The following is a 21,674-nucleotide window of genomic DNA, read 5'->3' as shown; positions in this document are numbered from 1 at the left end:
GGTAATAATGACCATCTGCATATTTTTGGTTTAGTTTCTCGAAAGTCCTAATTTTTGCACTCCTCACCGAAAACCCAGATTGCGGCATAATCTGCCAGTCGAAGAAGGATATTGAAATTTGGCAAGATGATACGTTTTAGCCTGTAACGGACGGAAAACTTCCAAGATCTTTAAATTTTTCCCTTTTTATCCCGAAGAATATCGAAATATGGAGGCAATTTTAATGATGGTGCAGACCTTCGGGAAGTATTATCACATAACGGATGGCACAATCCCCGTTAAATTTGGAGTGATCTACAACCTTGGTCTTACAACTTTTTGTCGTATTTCTATCCCTTTTACTTTTGATTTTTCTCTATTTCTCGATGTTAAGTAAATTTGGACTTTTCACATACATAATTCATACCTTCCATCACTTATAGTAAACATAGAATCATCAAACTCTACACGAAAATTGATCCACCCAGTAGCCATATGTGAGCCAAATACTATGTATGTAGCTGTCATTTAATTATCCGAAAAGCAATGCAATGTGAGATAATCTTACACAAATTTTACCCTATTCCACGTTTCTAACTCAATTTGACCCATGAATAGATGAGATATCAAAAGACCAGCAATTTAGGCCGCTAAATCAGGCGTCTTATGGTACAAACCTTTTTCGATATGATGTACCGTTTAGCAGCAGTTAATCTGTAAATGAAGGCCTGCAATATTGTAAACAAGCACATACTTTCGTATGTCGAACTATATATATTCACTGATGTCGATTTTGTAGCGATCGAGAAAGGGTGTGTCTGCTATTGTAATTAGTACTCCCCACACCGACTATGGCTGGCAGTAGGAATGGGATCCTTCTCCAATTCCTGTGTAACTGGCATTAATAAGGCAGGCCTACCATTGTAATGAATAATTAATTTCTTTCTTTGACTTGCAGAAGGCAAGGGAGCACGCAGTTTTGTTCAAAACTCCCCTTACCCAATTGTGTTTGGCTGTAGGCAAGCGTTCCCGCAGTTATAAACAGATGTACCCATCTAAAATGTGACTGGCATTAGGCATACTGGCCTGCTATTTTGATGGAAACTCACCAGCTTGGTGTGACTGGCAGTAAGCTGGCTGGCAGTTGGAAAAGGGGCCTGTCATTATAATGATAACTGCACAACTCAATTTTGACTGGTTGTAGGGAAGTTTCCTGCCGTTATAATAAAAACTCCTCAATTTGTAATATGTCTGGAAGTAGGAAAGGGAGCTGCCATTGTAACGGAAACTCCCCAAATCAATTGTGAATGGCAATAGGCAAGTGAGCCTGTCGTTATCATCACAAATCCGTAACAAGCACTTTACATTGGAAACAACGTATGGGGACCTCTCCATGCTGTTTCTCGGATAACGCTAAGAGACATGCTATTTTAAGACAATCTTATTTACTGCATGTACAGTATTTACTTCAATATTCGTACACAATACAGAATACCGTAGCGAAGCACGGGTACATTTGCTAGTCAATAAATATAGCCCGTAGTGTTACCACTAGTTTAAGTTTGTAACCACGACGGTACAAGTTGAAGTGGTGGAAAAAGAGGTTTACGAAAATTTCGAGGTCAAACTTGTACAATAACGTCTGCGAATATAGAGTTCATGTTGTTTACGTGCGGACAGTCAGACAGAGGAACAGTCAGACAGCAGGGCGCTCAGCTAAATGCAGACGGTCTGAAGGCCACGCGCCAACCAGACCACCTCAAATTTAGTTCTCACATTCCTCCAACCGCTCTGTGTTTCCACCACCTGCTTTTACGCGCTCATGTTAATACACACAGTGAAACCCCGTTAAAGCGAACTCAAAGAACGGGAAATTCGTGAGTTCGTGTTGAAAGGAGATAATTTACTCTTCCAGACAACATTCATATCACTAGAGTTTTACACACCGGACGAGTTGGCCGTGCGGTTAGGAGTGCGCGGCTGTGAGGTTGCATCCGGGAGAATAATGGGTTCGAATCCCACTGTCGGCAGCCCTGTAGATGGTTTTCCATTTTCACACCAAGCAAATGCTGGGGCTGTACCTTAATTAAGTCCACGGCCACTTCCAACTCCTAGGTCTTTCCTATCCCATCGTCGCCATAAGATCTATCTGTGTCGGTGCGGCGTAAAGTCACTACAGTAGCTTGCCACTAGCAAGAGTTTTACACACTCACAATGATCAATCAAAAATGTACAAAAACAGCTATGTTGACATAGATATATCTTATGACTGGTGGTCATCTGGAATTAGCGATACAAAATGTTTGACGCTATGTTACCTAGCGGCCGTGCAGGCTGTAATGTGAATTACTTATGATGGCCGCGACTGAGTGACGTATTATCAATGTGAGTTGTAGAGTACATATAGTCGATATGATCTTGCAGGCTGTGATGTGAAGTACTGATCGATGACTATAACTGAGATTCATATTATCGAAGCGGACTGACAGAGTACGGATGGTTGATGTAATTTCGCACTCTGTGATGTACAGTACTGACGGATGGCCACGACTGAGAGACACATCTTTTAGTAAACTCGCCTCATCTCATGACACGTCCGGCTCCATAGCTAAATGGTTAGCGTGCTGTCCTTTGGTCACAGGGGTCCCGGGTTCGATTCCCGGCAGAGTCGGGAATTTTAACCATCATTGGTTAATTTCCCTGACACGGGGGCTGGGTGTATGTGCTGTCTTCATCATCATTTCATCCTCATCACTACGAGCAGGTCGCCTAAGGGAGTCAAATCAAAAGACCTGCACCTGGCGAGCCGAACCCGTCCTGGGATCTCCCGGCACTAAAAGCCATAGGTCATTTCATTTCATCTCATGATACTCTATAGAACTGATTATTCATTCATCGTAGTTTCATAGGCCTTGAGCCATTTTCCCCTTTCAGATGCATTGAATTCTACACTTGTCGACTCCATATTTCATACACATGTCTCACGAAAACGATTCGTTACTTGGAAATTAAAGAATCACTATCAATTTGAGTTTCAATTATTGAAAGATATATGTATGATCATTTATTATCCCAAAAATGGCCGAGGACAAGAAATGTAAGTTATCACTAGAGCCCGGATTTGCATGCAAATGCATGTTTTTAAATAAGCTGGTTACAATTCTCAAACTTTGCAAATATTCGTTTTATGGCTTAACGATTCCAAATAACCGTTCATTTTCCGTGTATTTTTGCATGTTTTGGCCTTTTTAGGACAAAATTCGTGCATAATGCATATTTTGAAGATTTTGGATTTAATAGCGAACATTTGGACATTTAATATTGCATAAAATGAAATTTCCTGTGACTTTGGCGCATATATACTGCTAACTTGCATGATAGTACCTTTTAGGAATGTTCGTTTGCAGAATTTGGGGCCTTTTTTTTCACGTTATACAGAATATTTATTACTGAGAAACGGAGAGAATGTATTCCTGGCATCCTACATGACAACCAAAATTAGTACATAATCCAATTATGCCGGAAGGCCGCACGTCCATCTGTGTAATTCTTGGGATTAAATTGTCCCAGTTATACATTGTTATAAATCGAACCATAAATTGTGCATTACTCAATGACGGCTCATTTTTTCGTCTATGTTAGACGAACAAAATAAAACTTGTACCGCATTTCTGTGACGCCGCGTTACTGAGCTAGCAGATGGTTTTGCACTGAACTCTCTTCTGCTGTTATCCTGGATTTTCCTACCGGGAAATCTCACTCGTCACTTTGTTATCGCAGCAGGCAATTGAGGAGATTCAAATGTGTTTGCCATCATCGCACGGAGAAGTATAGCTGCGGCAGCTAGATATAAGTTGAAAAAAGTGGTCCGTTCAAATCCTGATTTTGATTTGTCAAGCTTATATAAGACGTATTGTAGTTAAAATGCAAAAGACGTACAATTTGACCTCACTTTGTCCCAAATGTCTTCAATTAATTATGCACTGTCACTTCTTGTGACGTAGAACTTCTGTGCTTAAGGATGTGCTGACAGATAAACGGACGAGCTTAAATCAAGGCAATTTGGAGAAATTAGTTGTACAAATGTTTCAAAAGGAAGTGAATTTTGATTGTGCATATTTCCAGTTTATCGTGCATGTTTTGATATATGATAGTGCATGAATGCATGCATATTTTGAGATTTGATAGTGCATGGGAATCCGGGCTCTAGTTACCACAAAATGAGTTATGTCCATATTGTAACGGCCCACACTGATCGATACAGGCTATATTTGGAAAAAATATCAGGCAAGTGATCTCATGGATTGTTTCTTTTTTTACATCGCATGGTAAAAACGTAAAAGCTTTATACAAATAGTTCATAATGTCTTCATTCCTGATGGTGAGATGACGCTATGAAAGCAATATTTTAAAAAATCGTATTCCGTCAATGAGCTTCGAATGAGGACTTAGTCTTCAGAAGAGCTAACGCATTAAAATATGTGTCAGGCAGACAGTCAGGAGCATTTCTCTCAACTGGGTGGAGCTGAAAGGGCTACAAAATACAAGGACCTCCAGGAATTTAAATCTCTTCAACAACTTAATTTCTATAAGTCTACCTCATCAGCAAATGCCAGACAATGAGCGAAGAGAACGTCTTTTGTACTGAATATCAAGTGATGGCTACAATATTTCAATCAGTGATGAATACAGTGTAGCCTACTTCCTAGTAGAACCGGTTACTAGTGGATAGGATATTAATGTCATATTATTATGGTAACGTCACTTACTTTGCGACTGTTTCCTGTACCAGTAAAGTCTTCTTTTTCTTCTCCTTATTCTTATTCTACCGCTTTCCCTACAGCGGTAGGGTCGCGGGTGCGAACTGAGTCGCATATAAGGATTTTCCCCTTCCTTACACCAGTCCCATGCGGAGTGACGTAATCACTATTGCGTGTTTCTTTGCTGTTTGGTAGTGTGGTGGATTGTCTGTGTATTAAGAGGAGAGTGTTGAGACAAGCGCGATCACTCAGTCCCCAAACCAGAAGAATTAATCAGATGCGATTAAAATCCCCGACCTGGACGAAAATCGAACTCGGAAACCTGTGAACCGAAGAACTCGCGGCTGACCATTCATCCAAAGGGTCAGACTATATCTATGATATCTATGTCGTATGATGTCGGCATGTAAAAGATCTCTGGTGACACATTTGGTGTTTACCCAACAAAATTCATTAAATCTCTGTCATAGACGCCCAAGAGAGTTTCGGTTTATTCGGTCTGCCATCTAGTGGGCCTAGAGTAAAACGGAAAGTAGAAATAGACGAGCAGACAGCCAGATGGCGTCAAATTGAAATGTCTGCACACTGTAGCTGAGGCCATACTATTATCATTATTATTTATCAGTACTTATGATGCCCTCAGAACATACAAAATCCAAGGCAGGCAATAATGCTATTGTAATTTTCTGGAGAATGTAAAGCTTTATCAGCAATTACCTCAAGAATAATTATTTTATTTATTTATTTTGGATTTTAGCAGTGGCGCAGTTAGGGCTCGTGGCCCTTTCTTACATAAATTACAGGTAATACACATATAAAATAAATGTGCTATTCCATTATAAAATCGTCTGGTTGAGCGACTCAGAGGTTGAGGCGCTGGCCTTCTGACCCATACTGGCTCAGTCCGGTAGTATTTGAAGGTGCTCAAATACGTCAGTCTCGTGTCGATAGATTTACTGGCGCGTAAAATAACTCCCGTGGGACTAAATTCCAGCACGTCAGCGTTTCGGAAGACAGCAAAAGTAGTTAGTGGGGCGTAAAAACTTCTTTTTTTGCTAGTTGCTTTACGTCGCACCGACACAGATAGGTCTTATGGCGACGATGGGACAGGGAAGGGCTAGGAGTGGGAAGGAAGCGGCCGTGGCCTTAATTAAGGTACAGCCCCAGCATTTGCGTGGTGTGAAAGTGGGAAACCACAGAAAACCATTTTCAGGGCTGCCGACAGTGGGGTTCGAACCTATTATCTCCCGAATACTGGATACTGGCCGCACTTAAGCGACTGTAGCCATCGAGCTCGGTAGGGCTTAAAAAACAAAATCAATATTTATTATTATAGAATCAAAGATAACTATGCTAAATAACAGATTTGGAGAACGTTCAATGAAGAAAGAAGGAAAACTAAAATGGAATCTGGAATCTGAAGATGGAGGCACGTCACAATGAAGAACAAGTAACATGCAAACTGAAAAAATATAAGCCAATGTAAAAAAAGAACACAATACATAATAAAGTAACAGAAATACAAATATGGCAATCAACAGAGATCTACATGAATTAAAAATTAAATATCATGTAAATTTACACAATAATAATATAATATTAAATATATGAAACAACAGTGTTCTTCAGGTGTACATTAAAATGGCAATGTTACTAGTCTACATATCACGATCACAAAACCTATCATACGTCATTAATCACACGAAGCAACAGGTGGTATTCACCAGGTAATCTCTGCATAAAGGAATTCCAAAGACGTGACCCAACCAAAACGAAGGATCTATTATACATTGAAGAATGGTTGACGGGAATAGCGAGGGAAGTGCCAGAGGTTTCGTCACTTGATTTTCGTTCTCTACCGCTCAACTTTTTATAAACAGTTAAGTAAACAAATCAGAGGCTGGCTGAATTCTCAAAAGAGCACCACCAAATATTATGCACGTACTGGGAAAGTTCAAAGAAAAAACAGAACAAAATGCAGCTTCCACCGAAGTCTGGCTCATTTGAGGCTGTGAGAGTAATTTAAAAAATGTTATTGATTGTACATCCCACTAACTACTTTTACGGTTTTCGGAGACGCCGACGTTCCGAAAATTTGTCCCGAAGGAGTTCTTTAACGTGCCAGTAAAGCTACCGACACGAGCCTGACCGTATTTGAGAACCTTCAAATAAAATCGGACTGAGGCAGGATCGAACCTGTGAATATGGGCTCAGAAGGCCAGCGCTCTACAGTCCGAACTATTCAGCCCGACGGCTGTGAGAGTGTGGACACTGCTGAGGTATGCTTAATGACATTCGGAGCACGACTGGATGTCTGGATGTTTCGAAAGATGCTACTCATACGCCGGTCGCATTGCAATAGCACTTTCTCACCCAGTGAGGAAAACAATGGCAAACTATGTCACTCCTCATCTTGCTTATTATGCTTCATTATGGTACCGGATTTTGCGGTTTCCCTGTAACCACTGTTGCCAGGTCTCCCGAAATTTCAGAAGATCTCCAGATTTTGTTGTAACACACCAAAAACCCCGAAAAAACAAAAAATCTCCCGAATTTTCTTCCAATCCAAATTTAAGAAAAATTAATGATAATGATAAATGGTACATAATGTATTTGTACTGAAAAATTATTTCCTTGTCTCACTGTGTGACGATTTATCGATTACATCATTCGTTAGGTACTTCCCCGCACTCATTTTAAGCTGGAATTATGCAAGCAAAACTCACGCTTCGTTGCATCATTCGAAGGGAAATCCTCAACTCGCATATAATCAGATCCGGATGTTAAGGGAGTGAGTCCATTCAGTCGATCAGACCATTTATAGCTGCGTGTTGAAATTTTAATTCGGGATCTTGACACTGAGTGGCGGGTATTAAGAAATACGGACGTGAATTTTGACAGTACAGATACAATATAATTTTGAAATGCAGTATGTAACGTAAAAATGGAAGATGGATCACAAATGTTTCCTAAGTTATCAATCCTGATGTTGTCACTCTTGTGTTTGCCCCATTCATCTGCCAGTGTTGAAAGGATTGTTTCTGTTATCAATCGAATGAAAACAAAAACCAGAAATAGACTGAGCACTCAAACGATCTCCGGACATTGCATTCAAAAAGGAATACAAAATCTGCATCTTGCTACGACTTCAAAATTGGCACACAATGTCTACGCCTGATGAATAAAGACGTCTACAGGAAGAGTAGGGAGAAAGAAGCAGAAGAAGAAGCATAAGCATAGATTGGCCAGAGAGTAAAGATGAGTGAATATGTATATTTTTCTCATAATAACTTCACATGACTATTGCATTCTTTAATTTAGTTATATTATGAAATTTCAGTGCTAGAGAAACTACCGAATTTTTCATTAAAACTCCTGATTTTTTTACGTACGATCTACCGATATCTTATTTATAGAACTGGCAACACTGTCCGTAACCACATACCCTGGGGCGGTGTGATTTGAGGACTAATCCAGCCTTCCGGTTGAAGACTTAATAGACTTATTATTATTATTATTATTATTATTATTATTATTATTATTATTATTATTAATGTTCCTCTTATTCTTCAGCCCAATTTCTTTCGATCGGTATTTAATATGGATTTGGGCCAGTTTTACGGGCGGATACCCTTCCTGATGCCAATCCGATGCGGAGGAATCCATTCACTGTTGCAAGTTTCTGTGGATGTTCGTCGAGTGCTGTATGCATATGAAGAGAGGTAGGTTAGGACGAACATAAAACCCACGTCCCCGAACCTGAGGATTTAATCAGGTCGGGAATCAAACCAAATGGACTCTTTCCACCCTTCAAAAATCCGATTACCTCTGCCGAGCTGTAACCCACTATCTTCAGAACCGGAGATCATCCACCGAGGGATCTACGCACAGGATAAAATACCGTGTGCTGAATTTATTCATTCACCTCTGCAATTCATTATAATGACGATCAGCTTTCGGCTCTTACTAAAGGCCCTCATTTATTTTGGACGTGCGTTAAACTATTCATAAGCATCACGGGCCATTTTCACAAAGAAATTCAGCCGACAAGTTCCTTAAACGTACGGGAAAGCGTTTAACAAAATAACATGGACCAGCAGTAATAATGTACATTATTTTTAAACTTTAACAAGCATGTTGCCTTTTGAAGGTAGATGTCGGTGAATAAAATTTGCTGGTGTCAAGGAATATTTTCAAATGTAAATTTTACCAGGCGCTAAATGATTCTTTGTGGTGCTCAGAGGTACAAGAAGCACAAATTGAATGTAATCGCTAGGGAAAGGCATTTTAGGCGCTAGTAAGTTAGAATGCAAACGTATTTAACTAAGGCGCAAGAGTTTTCTACCCGCGCAACTGTTCTGCAGTGAGATTTGCATGAACATTAATGGTATGAACTATCTATCAGAACCCCTAAAATGTATGCAACTCACCAAAAAGGCCGTAGAGCGGCTAGAAGACTATTGAGGCTTGTTCAAATACGATTACATTCTAACATACAGGGTGACCCAAAATTTCGTTAACATTTGATGAGGCAATACTTCACGGAATATTGGAGGTGTATGTATGTTTGTGTGTTGGGTATTCAACCCGGAGGCTGGTTTGATCCTCCATAGCTATGTCAAAAGCTGTCATAGATGGCTTAAGCATCACTGAAAAGGCGTAATAGGGAAATGAGGAGTGATGTAGTTTCCCGTTGCTTTCCTCACCAGGCCGGATGATGCACACATATCAGTCTACCAAGCCCATCGAAATGCATGCACCAGTCTACCCTATGAGCGATATTTTCACACCATTCATAACAGGAACTGGCTGCATAAGGAATGGTTTTACTAGTATAGCTCATATCTCCGTCATTTTCATATTGTCAAAACCAAGAATGAGACTGAGACAGGTCAATGAAAGTAACAAATGTATTCTAGTCTATACCAGAAGACATGTGTTGTTGTTTGAGTCATCAGTCCATAGACTGGTTTGATGCAGTTCTCCATGCCACCCTATCCTGTGCTAACCTTTTCATTTCTACGTAACTATTGCATCCTACATCTGCTCTAATCTGCTTGTCATATTCATACCTTGGTCTACCCCTAGCGTTCTTACCACCTACACTTCCTTCAAAAACCAACTGAACAAGTCCTGGGTGTCTTAAGATGTGTCCTATCATTCTATCTCTTCTTCTCGTCACATTTAGCCAAATCGATCTCCTCTCGCCAATTCGATTCAGTATCTCTTCATTCGTGATTCGATCTATCCATCTCACCTTCAGCATTCTTCTGTAACACCACATTTCAAAAGCTTCTATTCTCTTTCTTTCTGAGCTAGTTATCGTCCATGTTTCACTTCCATACAATGCCACGCTCCACACGAAAGTCTTCAAAAACATCTTTCTAATTCCGATATCAATGTTTGAAGTGAGCAAAGTTCTTTTCTTAAGAAAGCTCTTCCTTGCTTGTGCTAGTCTACATTTTATTTCCTCCTTACTTCTGCCATCGTTAGTTATTTTACTACCCAAGTAACAATATTCATCTACTTCCTTTTAAGACTTCATTTCCTAATCTAATATTTCCTGCATCACCTGCCTTCGTTCGACTGCACTCCATTACTTTTGTTTTGGACTTATTTATTTTCATCTTGTTCTCCTTATCCAAGACTTCATCCATACCATTCAGCAACTTCTCGAGATCTTCTGCAGTCTCAGATAAAATAACAATATCATCGGCAAATCTCAAGGTTTTGATTTCCTCTCCTTGGACTGTGATTCCCTTTCCAAATTTCTCTTTGATTTCCTTTACTGCCTGTTCTATGTAAACATTGAAAAGGAGAGGGGACAAACTGCAGCCTTGCCTCACTAAGACATAGTGCACTGTAAACACTACATCTCGCCTGCCAAGGCATATGTAGGTGGAGGTAGAGAGGTGATAATTGACATACATGACTGGCATGATATGGGGTTTTATTGACACCAAAGTGAAGTACACAACATGACCAACAGATGGTGCTTGATACGATACATAAGCAATAATTAGCATAACAATCGAGCTATAGTAAAAACGATCATATTTATAACACGTGTTCAGTATGTCGACATCAACAATACCGTTACCTGTAGTCCAGGCAGAATGTTGTGAACACCACTGCACAGCATATCCATAGGTATGGTGAGAAATTGCCGTAGGATGTTGGCTTTTAGCATCCCTAATGAGGACTGACGATCGCGGTAGACATGCGACTTCAGGTAAACCCTCAACCAATTGAGGTCAGGGGACCGGGGAGACCAAGCATTACATGTCGCGATTATAGGCGCATTTGACGCCCTCTCTAACGAGAGCTCCTTTTATACCGTACACGGGTCTCATGCGACATCACTGGTGCTGTCCAGCGCCATCTGTTGGTCATTTTGTGCACTCGTTGTTGGTGTCAATAAAACCCCAAGCAGCATCAAGCATGTGTGAACATTTGTAGCCTACCTCACCTGTTGCTGTCCAACACCATCTCTTGGTCATTTGATATACTTAATTTTGGTGTCAATAAAACACCATGCCATGCCAAGCATGTGTGTCAATTATTACCTCTCTACCTCCAATATTTCGTTAAGTATTGCCTTGTCACACTTCAACCTGTATTAGTGCCTAAAAATCATTTGTTTAGTAATCACTCTCCAGCTCTTCGTCCACTCTACTTGAGCTAGGAAAAATGGAACTTGCAACAGCTGGATACTGGAGACATTGAATGGTGTCAGCTGGGTATGTAAACGATACTCGTTTAAACCCAGTTGTCTTGCTGATATGGTCCTCGCCACCTGGTTGTTCATGGAGCTCAGCTAACGTGTAGCCTGTAAGATGCAGTGACGTGAGCTGTTCGGTTGTTAAACGTGCCTTGCCAGCGGATACGAGCAGGATATCAATAATTGTCACCGATCGAGAGGCCGTGGGTAAATGGTCTAGGTGAGAGTAGATCATCTGTGTGGGATGTAGGTGAACGTGTTGACCACAACGTGTATGGCCACAGTGGTGAAACGAACGGGCACAGACGCGGAGACCTGAAAGAGGACGAACCCTCTGTACAACTGTGCAGGGGAGAATTGCCGAATCATTTCATGTTCTGGACAAATGTCTGAGCAACAGCGCGTAACGCTTTAGTAATAGCTACACGAGGATTGTATTCCCCTCGAATAGCTTTTTGCGCAGCCTTTATAACATCTTTCCATCCAACAGTTTTTACTTTCTTCTTCTTCTTCATGTCGTTTGGATATCGTTGTTTCACCATGCTGTACACGACTTTACTAGTCAAGAGCAAATCATAAACTAACCGTTGCCTCTTGTTTCGTTTAATATATATATATATATATATTACTATTACGTACAGCTGTCAAAAAAGCACGTGGATTTGTTTACCGATTCAAATCTCGCGCTAGTGAGGTTAAGTTGGTAGCACTAAGGTTTAGGCCCGTTAAGATGGCAGCACTGAGGATGATAGGTGACGAATTTGCAGCTACTGTGATAAAGAGGGCAGCACAGTGCTCTGTGGTTTAAAGATGGCGAATGACAGCTGTCAAAAAAGCACGTGGATTTGTTTACCTATTCAAATCTCGCGCTAGTTAGGTTAAGTCGGTACTACTGAGGTTTAGGCCTATCAAGATGGCAGTACTGAGGTTGGCGATGCGTTGTTGTCTGTCAAAAAGCACGTGGCTGTCAAAAAACACGTGGATTTGTTTACCAATTCAAATCTCGCGCTAGTTAGGTTAAGTTGGTACCACTGAGGTTTAGGCCCGTCAAGATGGCAGCAGTGAGGTTAGCGATGCGTTGTTGTCGATGACAGCTGTCAAAAAGCACGTGGCTTTGTTTACAAATTCAAATTTCCCGCGGGAGGCGGAGGAGGCCTCTGGGAGGGCCCCTCGGGAGGCGGAGGCGGAGGAGGCCTCTGGGAGGGCCCCCCGTGAGGCGGAGGCGGAGGGCCCCTGGGAGCCCTGAGGCGGAGGCGGCGCCCGAACCATCCAATTATACTACTCAGATAACCTTCGATCTAGTGTTCACTAACCCAAAAACATCGGTGTGAGATGCTGTCCTGGTGTCGGGAAAGGTCACGCTGGGCCTGATAAATAGCCGAGGACAACTTCAACGATGCACCGACTTTTACCTTGGACTCAGTGATAGTCGTAATAGTGTCCAACGAAGTACTGGAGGGAGAGCCCACATCAATCTCGTTGAGAGGTGGACCTACACTAGGCCAGCACCAGTCATTTCAGTCTGAGAAGGTATTGACTTCCGCGCGAAATCGCCGTGATTATTGAGGCACAGAGTTCTCAATCCAATGGTTGTCCCTCTGATGCTGACCGTTGCAACTGGATGTTATCTGTGTCGGTGCGACGTAAAGCAAATTCTAAATAAAAAATAAAAACTGGATGTTTTATCAGGACAATGTCTGCCCCCATACTAGAGTCATCTCCTGGGAAGCTCTCAAGACATGACAGATTTTCTACCTTGATATGTTTCTTTTATTGTAGTGTGTCCATGTGAATTTGTACGCTTTTTGAAGTTTGTCTGTTCTGTCTGCGTTGGATGCCTTATTTGATCCTCTTATTTGTATATATTCCCTTAGATACTTGAATTTTTCTACTCTTGTGATCTTTGCCTATTTTATGTACACGGATTGTGTATTGTTATACTTTCTTTCCATATACTGTGTTTTCCCATGTAATCTGTAGACCTACTCTGATAGAAATTTCATAAAGTAGTCCAGTGCTTCTTTTGCTTCTTGTCTACTGTTACTAAGTATTGTCAGGTCATCCAAACATTTTATGATTCTTCTGTTATTATTATTATTATTATTATTATTATTATTATCGATTTTGGCCATGGTAAGGGCCATGGAAAGAAACCCTGGTTACTTGACGCCTTCTTTTCTTGACTTCCGATATTTCTTCATTATTTCACTTTGGTATCTCCTCCCCTCTTGTGTCCATATGTTAATACCTGTCCTGTTCTCCTTCGTCTGGAAACCACTGAAAGTTCGTATCAATCTTCTGAAAGTTGTTCTGTCTTGTATTTTATCTTCTGTTATTCCAATCTCAATCAATTTTTTTTTTTTTTTTTTTTTTTTTTTACTCCTTGTATCCACTGGTTGCCATTTTTGCTATTGTAAACATGGTTAAGCACTCGTTTTCTCAGTCCGCTGTTATCCATTCATATTATGTGATCAAAAAATGTAATTCTCTATGGTCGTGTCTGATATCCTTTTATTTTCTTCGTCCTTCAACATATCTTTATTCCTCCTGAATAAACGCTCTTTCCTTCGTTTTAAATGGTCCCCATATTTTTCTCAATACTTTCCTTTTTTATCTATATCTCTTCTATTTCACCGATTTTCATAGAGAGCATGCATTCTGTGGTATACAGACTCCTTGGTCTAATTACTGCGTTGTTGTGTTTGGTTTTAGTTTCCCTTGAGAGATTATTCTTATTGATGGTATGTTAGTTCCAGTTTTCTTCCTCTTGATCAATTTGCTTCCTTATTCAGTCCATCAACCTGAATTCAGTGGTTTAAATTTAAATTTATTGACCTTGTTGATTTTCCCGCACTCTGTTTTTAACGCTGAGGGTGACTCTCTAATATTGGTCATGAATTTAGTCTTCTCAAAAGATATCTGAAATCCAACTTTTCCTGCTATTTATTTCAGAAGATTGATTTGTCCTAAATCAGTATCTATACTTCCAGAAAGGACCACTATGTTATCAGCGAAGACCAAACACTTTACACCAAGCCTTTGGTTTTGAATCTACTCTTCTCTTGTGATGGTGTCCCCTTTCTTGAGCCTTTCTTCCCATACTCTTATTACCTTTTCTAGGGCGCTATTGAAAAGAATCGGGTAAAGCCCATTTCCCTGCCTGACACCGGTCTTAAATTCAAATTCATCTCAGATCACTCCCAAAAATATTCACTCTGGAGTTCGTTTCAGTGAGAGTCTAGCTAATTGTTTTGATTGATTCTGTGTCAACTCCAAATTCCTCTAAAATGTTCAATATCGAAACTCTGTCAACTGAATCGTATGCAGTTTTGAATTCCACAAAAACTACGACATTATTCTTCGTAACCCTCTCTTGTATTATAGTTTTTAGGTTTAGAATCTGTTCTACCTTTTTTGAACCCGCCTTGGTATTCTCCAATTTTTTTGTCAATTATTGGTTCAGTTCTGATATGAAGATCTTTTGACAGTATTTCATAATATTTTAATAATAATACATCAAAAAGCAAATCACGATCTGTTTAGTGCGTGAAACCAAAACAAGTGGCTATTAATGATGCCTTGTGGACCTCCACTCACTCCAGTCTTACACCTAACCGCGAGACGACTGACTTTCAAGCTCAGGGTACAACCTTGTGGCAAAACGAGAGTGAAACCCATTAGTGGCCGGTTTTTGCAACACTGGTATACATAACAATAGAATCTTCCCGTCTGTTCCAGGTTCTTCTTCTACAACAAAAGGCGAGAAGGTCCCCTGTCCATCACCGTCACCCCTTGTACCAGCAGCCTAATCTGGTCCGTGCGCTATCGCCCCAAGAATGACACCGAGTCAAGTAAGTTTTTTGTCTACCTTTATATGCATGACTCAATGCAAATTCTGCTGCAGTAATTAATTTTCCCCATATTACGCAAATAATCAAAAGAATTCAGATGTTTTAGGCAAAAATAGGTTAGAATACAAACTAGTCTAGTGTCGTCTAGCCCCTTCTTCCGTAATGTATCGTGAGTAACATAAATTCTAGATGTTCTGACTGGCCGTAACCTTAATGTTTATGAAAACTCTTAGCATAACCGTGTTTCATTGGGGTGGTTGGCTTGAGCGAAAATTAAGCTATTAAGAAAATTAAAGGCAAGGATTCTTTTATTTACAATTCAGAGGTTAGTTTAGTGTAAAAATATTTGGAGATTGATGAAAATAGTATTCTTTCCTTTGAGTTTTACAATATATACCTTAATATTGGTTTACAAGACCAGTGTTTTCATTAAACTACTAAAACAATGGTAATAAGTACAAGGTGAACTACACTGATTTTAGTATTTTTTGGGGAGTGTGAGTCTTTTGTTCTAAGCGTAAACATTGACTGTCCATATTATTAAATTTGGAGTTTATTGTATTAAGTTTATTTGGCTTACTTTTTATGTATTTAAGCATGTTTGAATATGAACTTTATTTTAGTATGGTTTTTCTAACATTTTCAGTGTGTGAGGGGGCGTTAGGTTTATCTGTATTAGTAGGGCCTATTCATGATTCGTACACATGGTAATGATTTTTTCAGACATTTAGAATTCTACAATATTAAAGTTTATATTTATGATTTTATTTTTAATCCCACCGTGTTTTTATTGATTATTGATGGGTGGTTCAGTCCTTGATATATTTTATAGCTTTTAATTTTTTTTCTGGCGATTATAGTAATTTGAGTTACTAGTTTGGTTGAGATATTTTATCTTATGGGCTTATTTTATTAAGTTTTGCATTTGTGCTTTAATAACTACGGCGAGAGAGTCAGTCTATCGTGTTAAGTTTTATAGTCAGTTTGTTTCAGGTCTATATTTTATTTTTGTTGCTTATACTATATTGTACTTTTAGAAGAATGAGAATATTTTCTTGTTACTTGCTTTTTGAAAGTAGTTTAATTCCTACTTTGTTCATAATGCTAACCGCTTCAGTAGGTTTTAATTCTAACCTATTTGTGCCTACAAATCCGGGCTCTAGTTGTCAGTCTACATCATATTTCACTCTTTATTCAATACGAGTTCTGTGTCTGTTTTCTAGTGTTACTCTGCAAATATTGGCTAAAATTGTATGTATAAATGCATCTATTTCTGTTAAAACATTTGAATGGTTGCCAATTAAGACTTTCACGGCCGCAAATTGAAAGGATTTTGGGTCATTAGACCATGTGTGTGCAGCATTTCGGCCGGGGCGTGCAGTGAGGCTCATCCTTTCCAAGGCGATGTTTATCAGGGGCAGACTGGCTACACAAAGTTAGCAAATACAATTAGTAACTTAATGAATAAATGGCGTCACCTTATCGAAAATTGAGAACTCCACCACCACCGGTAGGAACTGCAGCCTGGCAAGAGGGAATCAATTGCCTCGTGTGTTTGACAACGCACTCGTATTTGGCCATCGACGTGTTCCAACTCGTACCTCTACTCATCTGTCCAGGCGACATTTTCCCATGCTTCAAGCCTCCAATAACTGTGTTTCATTGCTCATGTGGAATACTTCGTACTGTATCACGTGTAGAGGAGATGGTTCTGGATAGTATGACTGTTCACACGTCGTTCATGTCCAACAATGAATTAAGACTTTTAGAGGTCAGAATTTAATATATTAAAACCTAAAACAGGTTGCCCACAAGCGGAATTTAACATATTAAATGGTCAGGGATAGAGCGTCACCGGTGGACGCAGTAACCAGAAATACAACAGATGGCAGTAAACGACACTTATAGGTCTGGCTTAAGGGATAATACTCGAACAGAGTTGCGTTATCCCCCTATTAGGTTTCTACAAGCTGTGAGAGGCTATCGTGTTCAGTCAAGAATGCGTCGCGAATTTTGAGACCGGCTTTTTGAGATTTATGTGGCTATTTTGCGATATTGTTAGTAAGCAGAGAGTCAGTGAGCAATAGCTTGCTTCAATTATGGACTCTACGGATGTAGACGAAAGTGATTTTTCATTTGAAGAGCGCAAACATGGACATAGAAGTAGTGAGTCTTCTCAGTGCAAGAGCGACTCAAAAGCCCCAGAGAATGAAGCAGCTGATGAAGGGATTGACGAGACTAGCTTGGACACAGGACCTTCTTACCATTCTGATATATAATATTAATCAAATACCAATTTTACATTCATTTTTGACACGTGGACCGAGCTTATAGAGTACTTTTAACTATTTTTAATACCAAAATTTTGACATAATTAACAAGGAGATAGTAATTCAGGGGAACAAATGGAAACTACAGGCAACACCTCCACTAGAACATGATAAATCAAAGGCTGGCCATCTCCAACACTATCTGATATAAGGGCTTTGATTGGCTTAATGACTTCTGTGTGGAATGACTCTTATGCCTTTTTCTCGCTAACTTGCTGCCACGAAAAGATTCGATAATATCCAATACATCCAATACTCAAGATAATTAATTAATATTACGTACATACACAAGTTAATAATTATTGTTCGATAATTCTGGATGAGTTTTAATTTGCCACATTTTCGATCCGCGTACAGACATAAAATGCTTCCGCCCGCATTGAATTAACGAGTGACTCCGTTTGTCCACTCTTACGATCCGAGCTAACCGACAGAGATCGCTTTCATCAACGCGTCATACAGCACGACAGTAGACCCTGGTGTAGGTGGTTTATCCCAAATCCACGAACACACTGTACACGCGTGCACACAAATGGTGTCCCGATATAAACAAAGCATGGCATCCCCCCACCTCCTTCCTTAACGCAGTGCTGCAGGTTAAACAGCTCGCTACAAGACTTTGTTATGATTAAAATAGGCACAGTGGTGATGTACAGCAATACACACACTGTGCCTTCAGCACTACCCCCTTCACTCCCTTCCCCTCTTTTTCGGTGCGGGAGTGGACTTCAACACTACCCCTTCACGCCCTCCCCTCCTTTTCAGTTCTAGAGTGGGGCAGTGTTGATTGTTTATGTAGGGACACTATTTCTGTGCGCGCGTGTACATGGCTGCCCTGTGCCTGCACGACTTCAGACATGGAGTGACCAATACGTCTGGCACCGACAATCTGACTGCGATTAAATGATCTGAGGTCTCGTGTCTTACACATCCTGCAGTCAACTGCTAAACATACGTAAGAGGTCTGATGTCCTCGCTTTTTTAATGCAACGCCCTCCTAACACATTCTCCGGGCTGAGCACAGCGCCATTCCCTCACTATCTCTAATTCAACTGCTTTCGAGTGTAATTCCTTTTCATTAAATTAATAACCCTTATAAACACAATAGAGATTTACAAGTGTGCCAAAAAATTAATTCATCCTATTAAAATTGACGATCAAAAGGAAAAAATTATTCCCTAAAAATTCTTCACGTCATACTTCAGAGAAAAACACACTTACTTTGTATTGCCACACACACATACATTAACAGGCTAACAGCTAATGAATTTCTTGTAGCTTTTAGGTAATTTAATGCACTGAATTCGATTGATCTAGGTATTTCCTCTTTCGCTGCTGTGGTCGCATTTTGCGCAACACGCCAGGTCGCATTATTGAGAGTTCACACTAACTTCCACTCACTGCAGCTGTCGCATTTCCGCACTACATCGATTATGGTGGCCTTCTGACATCTCTTGATAGTATTTGGAACTATTTGAACTCATAACTCAGTAAAATTATTGTTTCTAAAAAGATATATTTTAATATCTTAGGACTATAGAATTGTTTCCCGGTGCAAGAAATGAATTTTTCCAAAATTCCAAATCTTTTTCAAACTATCAAAGAAATAAAATACCACCGGAGACTACAGAATGGTTTCCCAAAGCAAGGAGTGACTTTTTAAGTTCTCGATGACGTGTTTTGCAATGTAATTTTGTAAAATAATTGTCTCTAAAGAGTTTTTCAAAATTTATAATTTCTGCAAAATATCATTTCATACCGCACCTGAGAGGGAGTGGCAGTTGTGACCCATACTTAGATAGGCATTTAGAACGCACTTTTCTAGCAGGAACATTTACAAATGTTATATTTTTGTATTTAGGTATGTTTACTTTATTCAGAATATTGAAGTACCAAAGAAAAAATTTTCTAAATTCTCTCTAACGTATTATGCAATGTAATTTTGTAAAATTATTGTTTCTAAACAAAATAGGTTTTCTATTCTTTTCTAAATTGCTAAATTGTTCAAAATATCATACCTTCAAAGACAACAGAGTTGTTTTCTAGTAAAAGAAACTATTTATGTCCTCTCGAACGTATTATGAGTTATAATTTTCTAAACATTGTTTCTGGAAACGATTTTTCCAAATTTCCCATTTTTCAGACTATAATAGAAATAACATACCACCGGGAACTACAGAATTGTTTGCCAGAACAAGAAATGACTTTTTAAGTTCTCTCTAACGTATTATGGAGTGTAATTTTGCAAAAATAATTGTTTCTAAAATATTTTTTCAAAATTTCTAAATTTCGCAAAATATCATTTTATACCACCAGGAACGGCAGAACTGTTTACCAGTCCAAGAAATGAATTTTTTTCTTTCTGACGAATTATACAATGTAATTTTGTAAAATTATTGTTTCTAAGAAATGAGGTTTTCGAGTTTTAAAAGAACGAAATTGTTCAAAATATCATACCATCAGGAACTACAGAATTGTTTGTCAATACAATTAATGACTTTTAAAAGTTCTCTCTAAAGTATTATGCAATGTAAATTCGTAAAATTATTGCTTTTATAATTTTTTTCAAAATTTCAAAATATCATAGAAATATCATACTACTAGGGACGAAATAATACTTTTGTAACTTTCTCTCTAACGTATTATGCAATGTAATTTTGTAAAATTATTGTTCTTAAAAACGTTTTTAATTTGCAAATGGTCCAAAATACCATACTACCAGGGACGACATAATGGTTTGCCAGAGTAAAGAATGACTTTTGTAAGTCCTCTTTAACGTATGATTCAAGATGATATTTTTTATCAAAAAATCAAATGTTATTACGTATCCAAGAGATACTGTGCACTAGAGAATTCCGTAGCGAAAGAGTTATTGCGTGAGGAAATTGTACCTGAAAATATAAAAAGGCTACTTTGGAAATGGGATATTAACTAGCACCTGAGAGGGAGTGGCAGTTGTGGCCCATACTTAGATAGGCATTTAGAACGCACTTTTCTAGCAGGAACATTTACAAATGTTATATTTTTGTATTTAGGTATGTTTACTCTATTCAGAATATTGAAGTACCAAAATGTGAATTTTTATCACTTTTAATATCCAGGTCCACTTAATATTTCGAAGCATTATGGTAAGTGTATTGCTTTACGCTTTAATATTGACTTTATATCTTGTGTGTTTCAGTCACGATAGACAACTCAGCGACTCTGGAGCCCGTCTTAGAGGAGTTCCGCGGTCGGGAGACACGAACTTTCACGCTGAACTCCGCACGACCTGGTCTCTACATGGTACAGGTTTCGCCGTTAGAGCGAGAGACCTACGTACACCTGTACGCCAGCCTTCAGCCCGGCGGGCCTCACCCTTTGACACAACCTCATCGGCCCAAACTGAGACTCCAGAAGAGACATCGCCGTAAGAGTCTGACCGTTCGCTGGGAACAAAGGTATGTTCCACATACTGCAGTTAAGGGCGGGCATTATCATAAAACATGCGGCTGTGCCATAAGTACGTTATTTTGGCTTCCCATTGATCCCGCCCTACAACTTAACAAATATTCTCTCTGTACCATTGATATAAATAACTATTTTACCCTAATACTCAAGGGACTACGACCATAACTTCTGCGGCCTCGAGCAAAAGATATAATTTAAAATCCCTACACACAATTTTTGCAGGTTTATCAAATACAGATACATGTTCATGTCACTATTTAGTAAGAAAGTCTGTCAATAGATAACACTTGAAAGGCGTTTTCATTATATTTTTCACGAATCGAGGATGCAGCGGAAAGAAGATATCATCGACGACCGCAGTAAAAATGGCGCGATCAAAACGATAAAGGAGGAAGTTATCGAAGTAGTTAATACAGAAGGCGACACAGAAGACTCTGGTAGTGAAACACTGTAGATTATTTGAGAGGTATTATTGGTGTGTTTGAAGATAATGTGTTGTAATTAATTTGAAGTACCTGTAAGCCTAAATCGTAATATTTCGGATACAACTTTTGAAAATTTACGCCTAGGTTTTGTAATGAAA

General features: G+C 39.3%; 1 protein-coding gene across 1 annotated transcript in view; it reads left to right on the top strand.

Moving 5' to 3' along the window:
- Positions 1-21,674, top strand: part of nord — a 149,126-nt gene that overhangs the window by 102,123 nt on the left and 25,329 nt on the right. The window contains exons 2-4 of the mRNA XM_068226525.1: positions 15,199-15,306; positions 16,617-16,648; positions 20,862-21,081. Coding sequence (XP_068082626.1) covers positions 15,199-15,306; positions 16,617-16,648; positions 20,862-21,081 — 360 coding nt within the window. The remainder of the gene's footprint in view (positions 1-15,198; positions 15,307-16,616; positions 16,649-20,861; positions 21,082-21,674) is intronic.

The sequence above is a fragment of the Anabrus simplex genome, chromosome 1 (genome assembly GCF_040414725.1).
Source record: "Anabrus simplex isolate iqAnaSimp1 chromosome 1, ASM4041472v1, whole genome shotgun sequence".
Classification (NCBI taxonomy): domain Eukaryota; kingdom Metazoa; phylum Arthropoda; class Insecta; order Orthoptera; family Tettigoniidae; genus Anabrus; species Anabrus simplex.
Note: the sequence above shows the minus strand (reverse complement) of the source record. Positions and strands in the feature narration are given on the sequence as shown.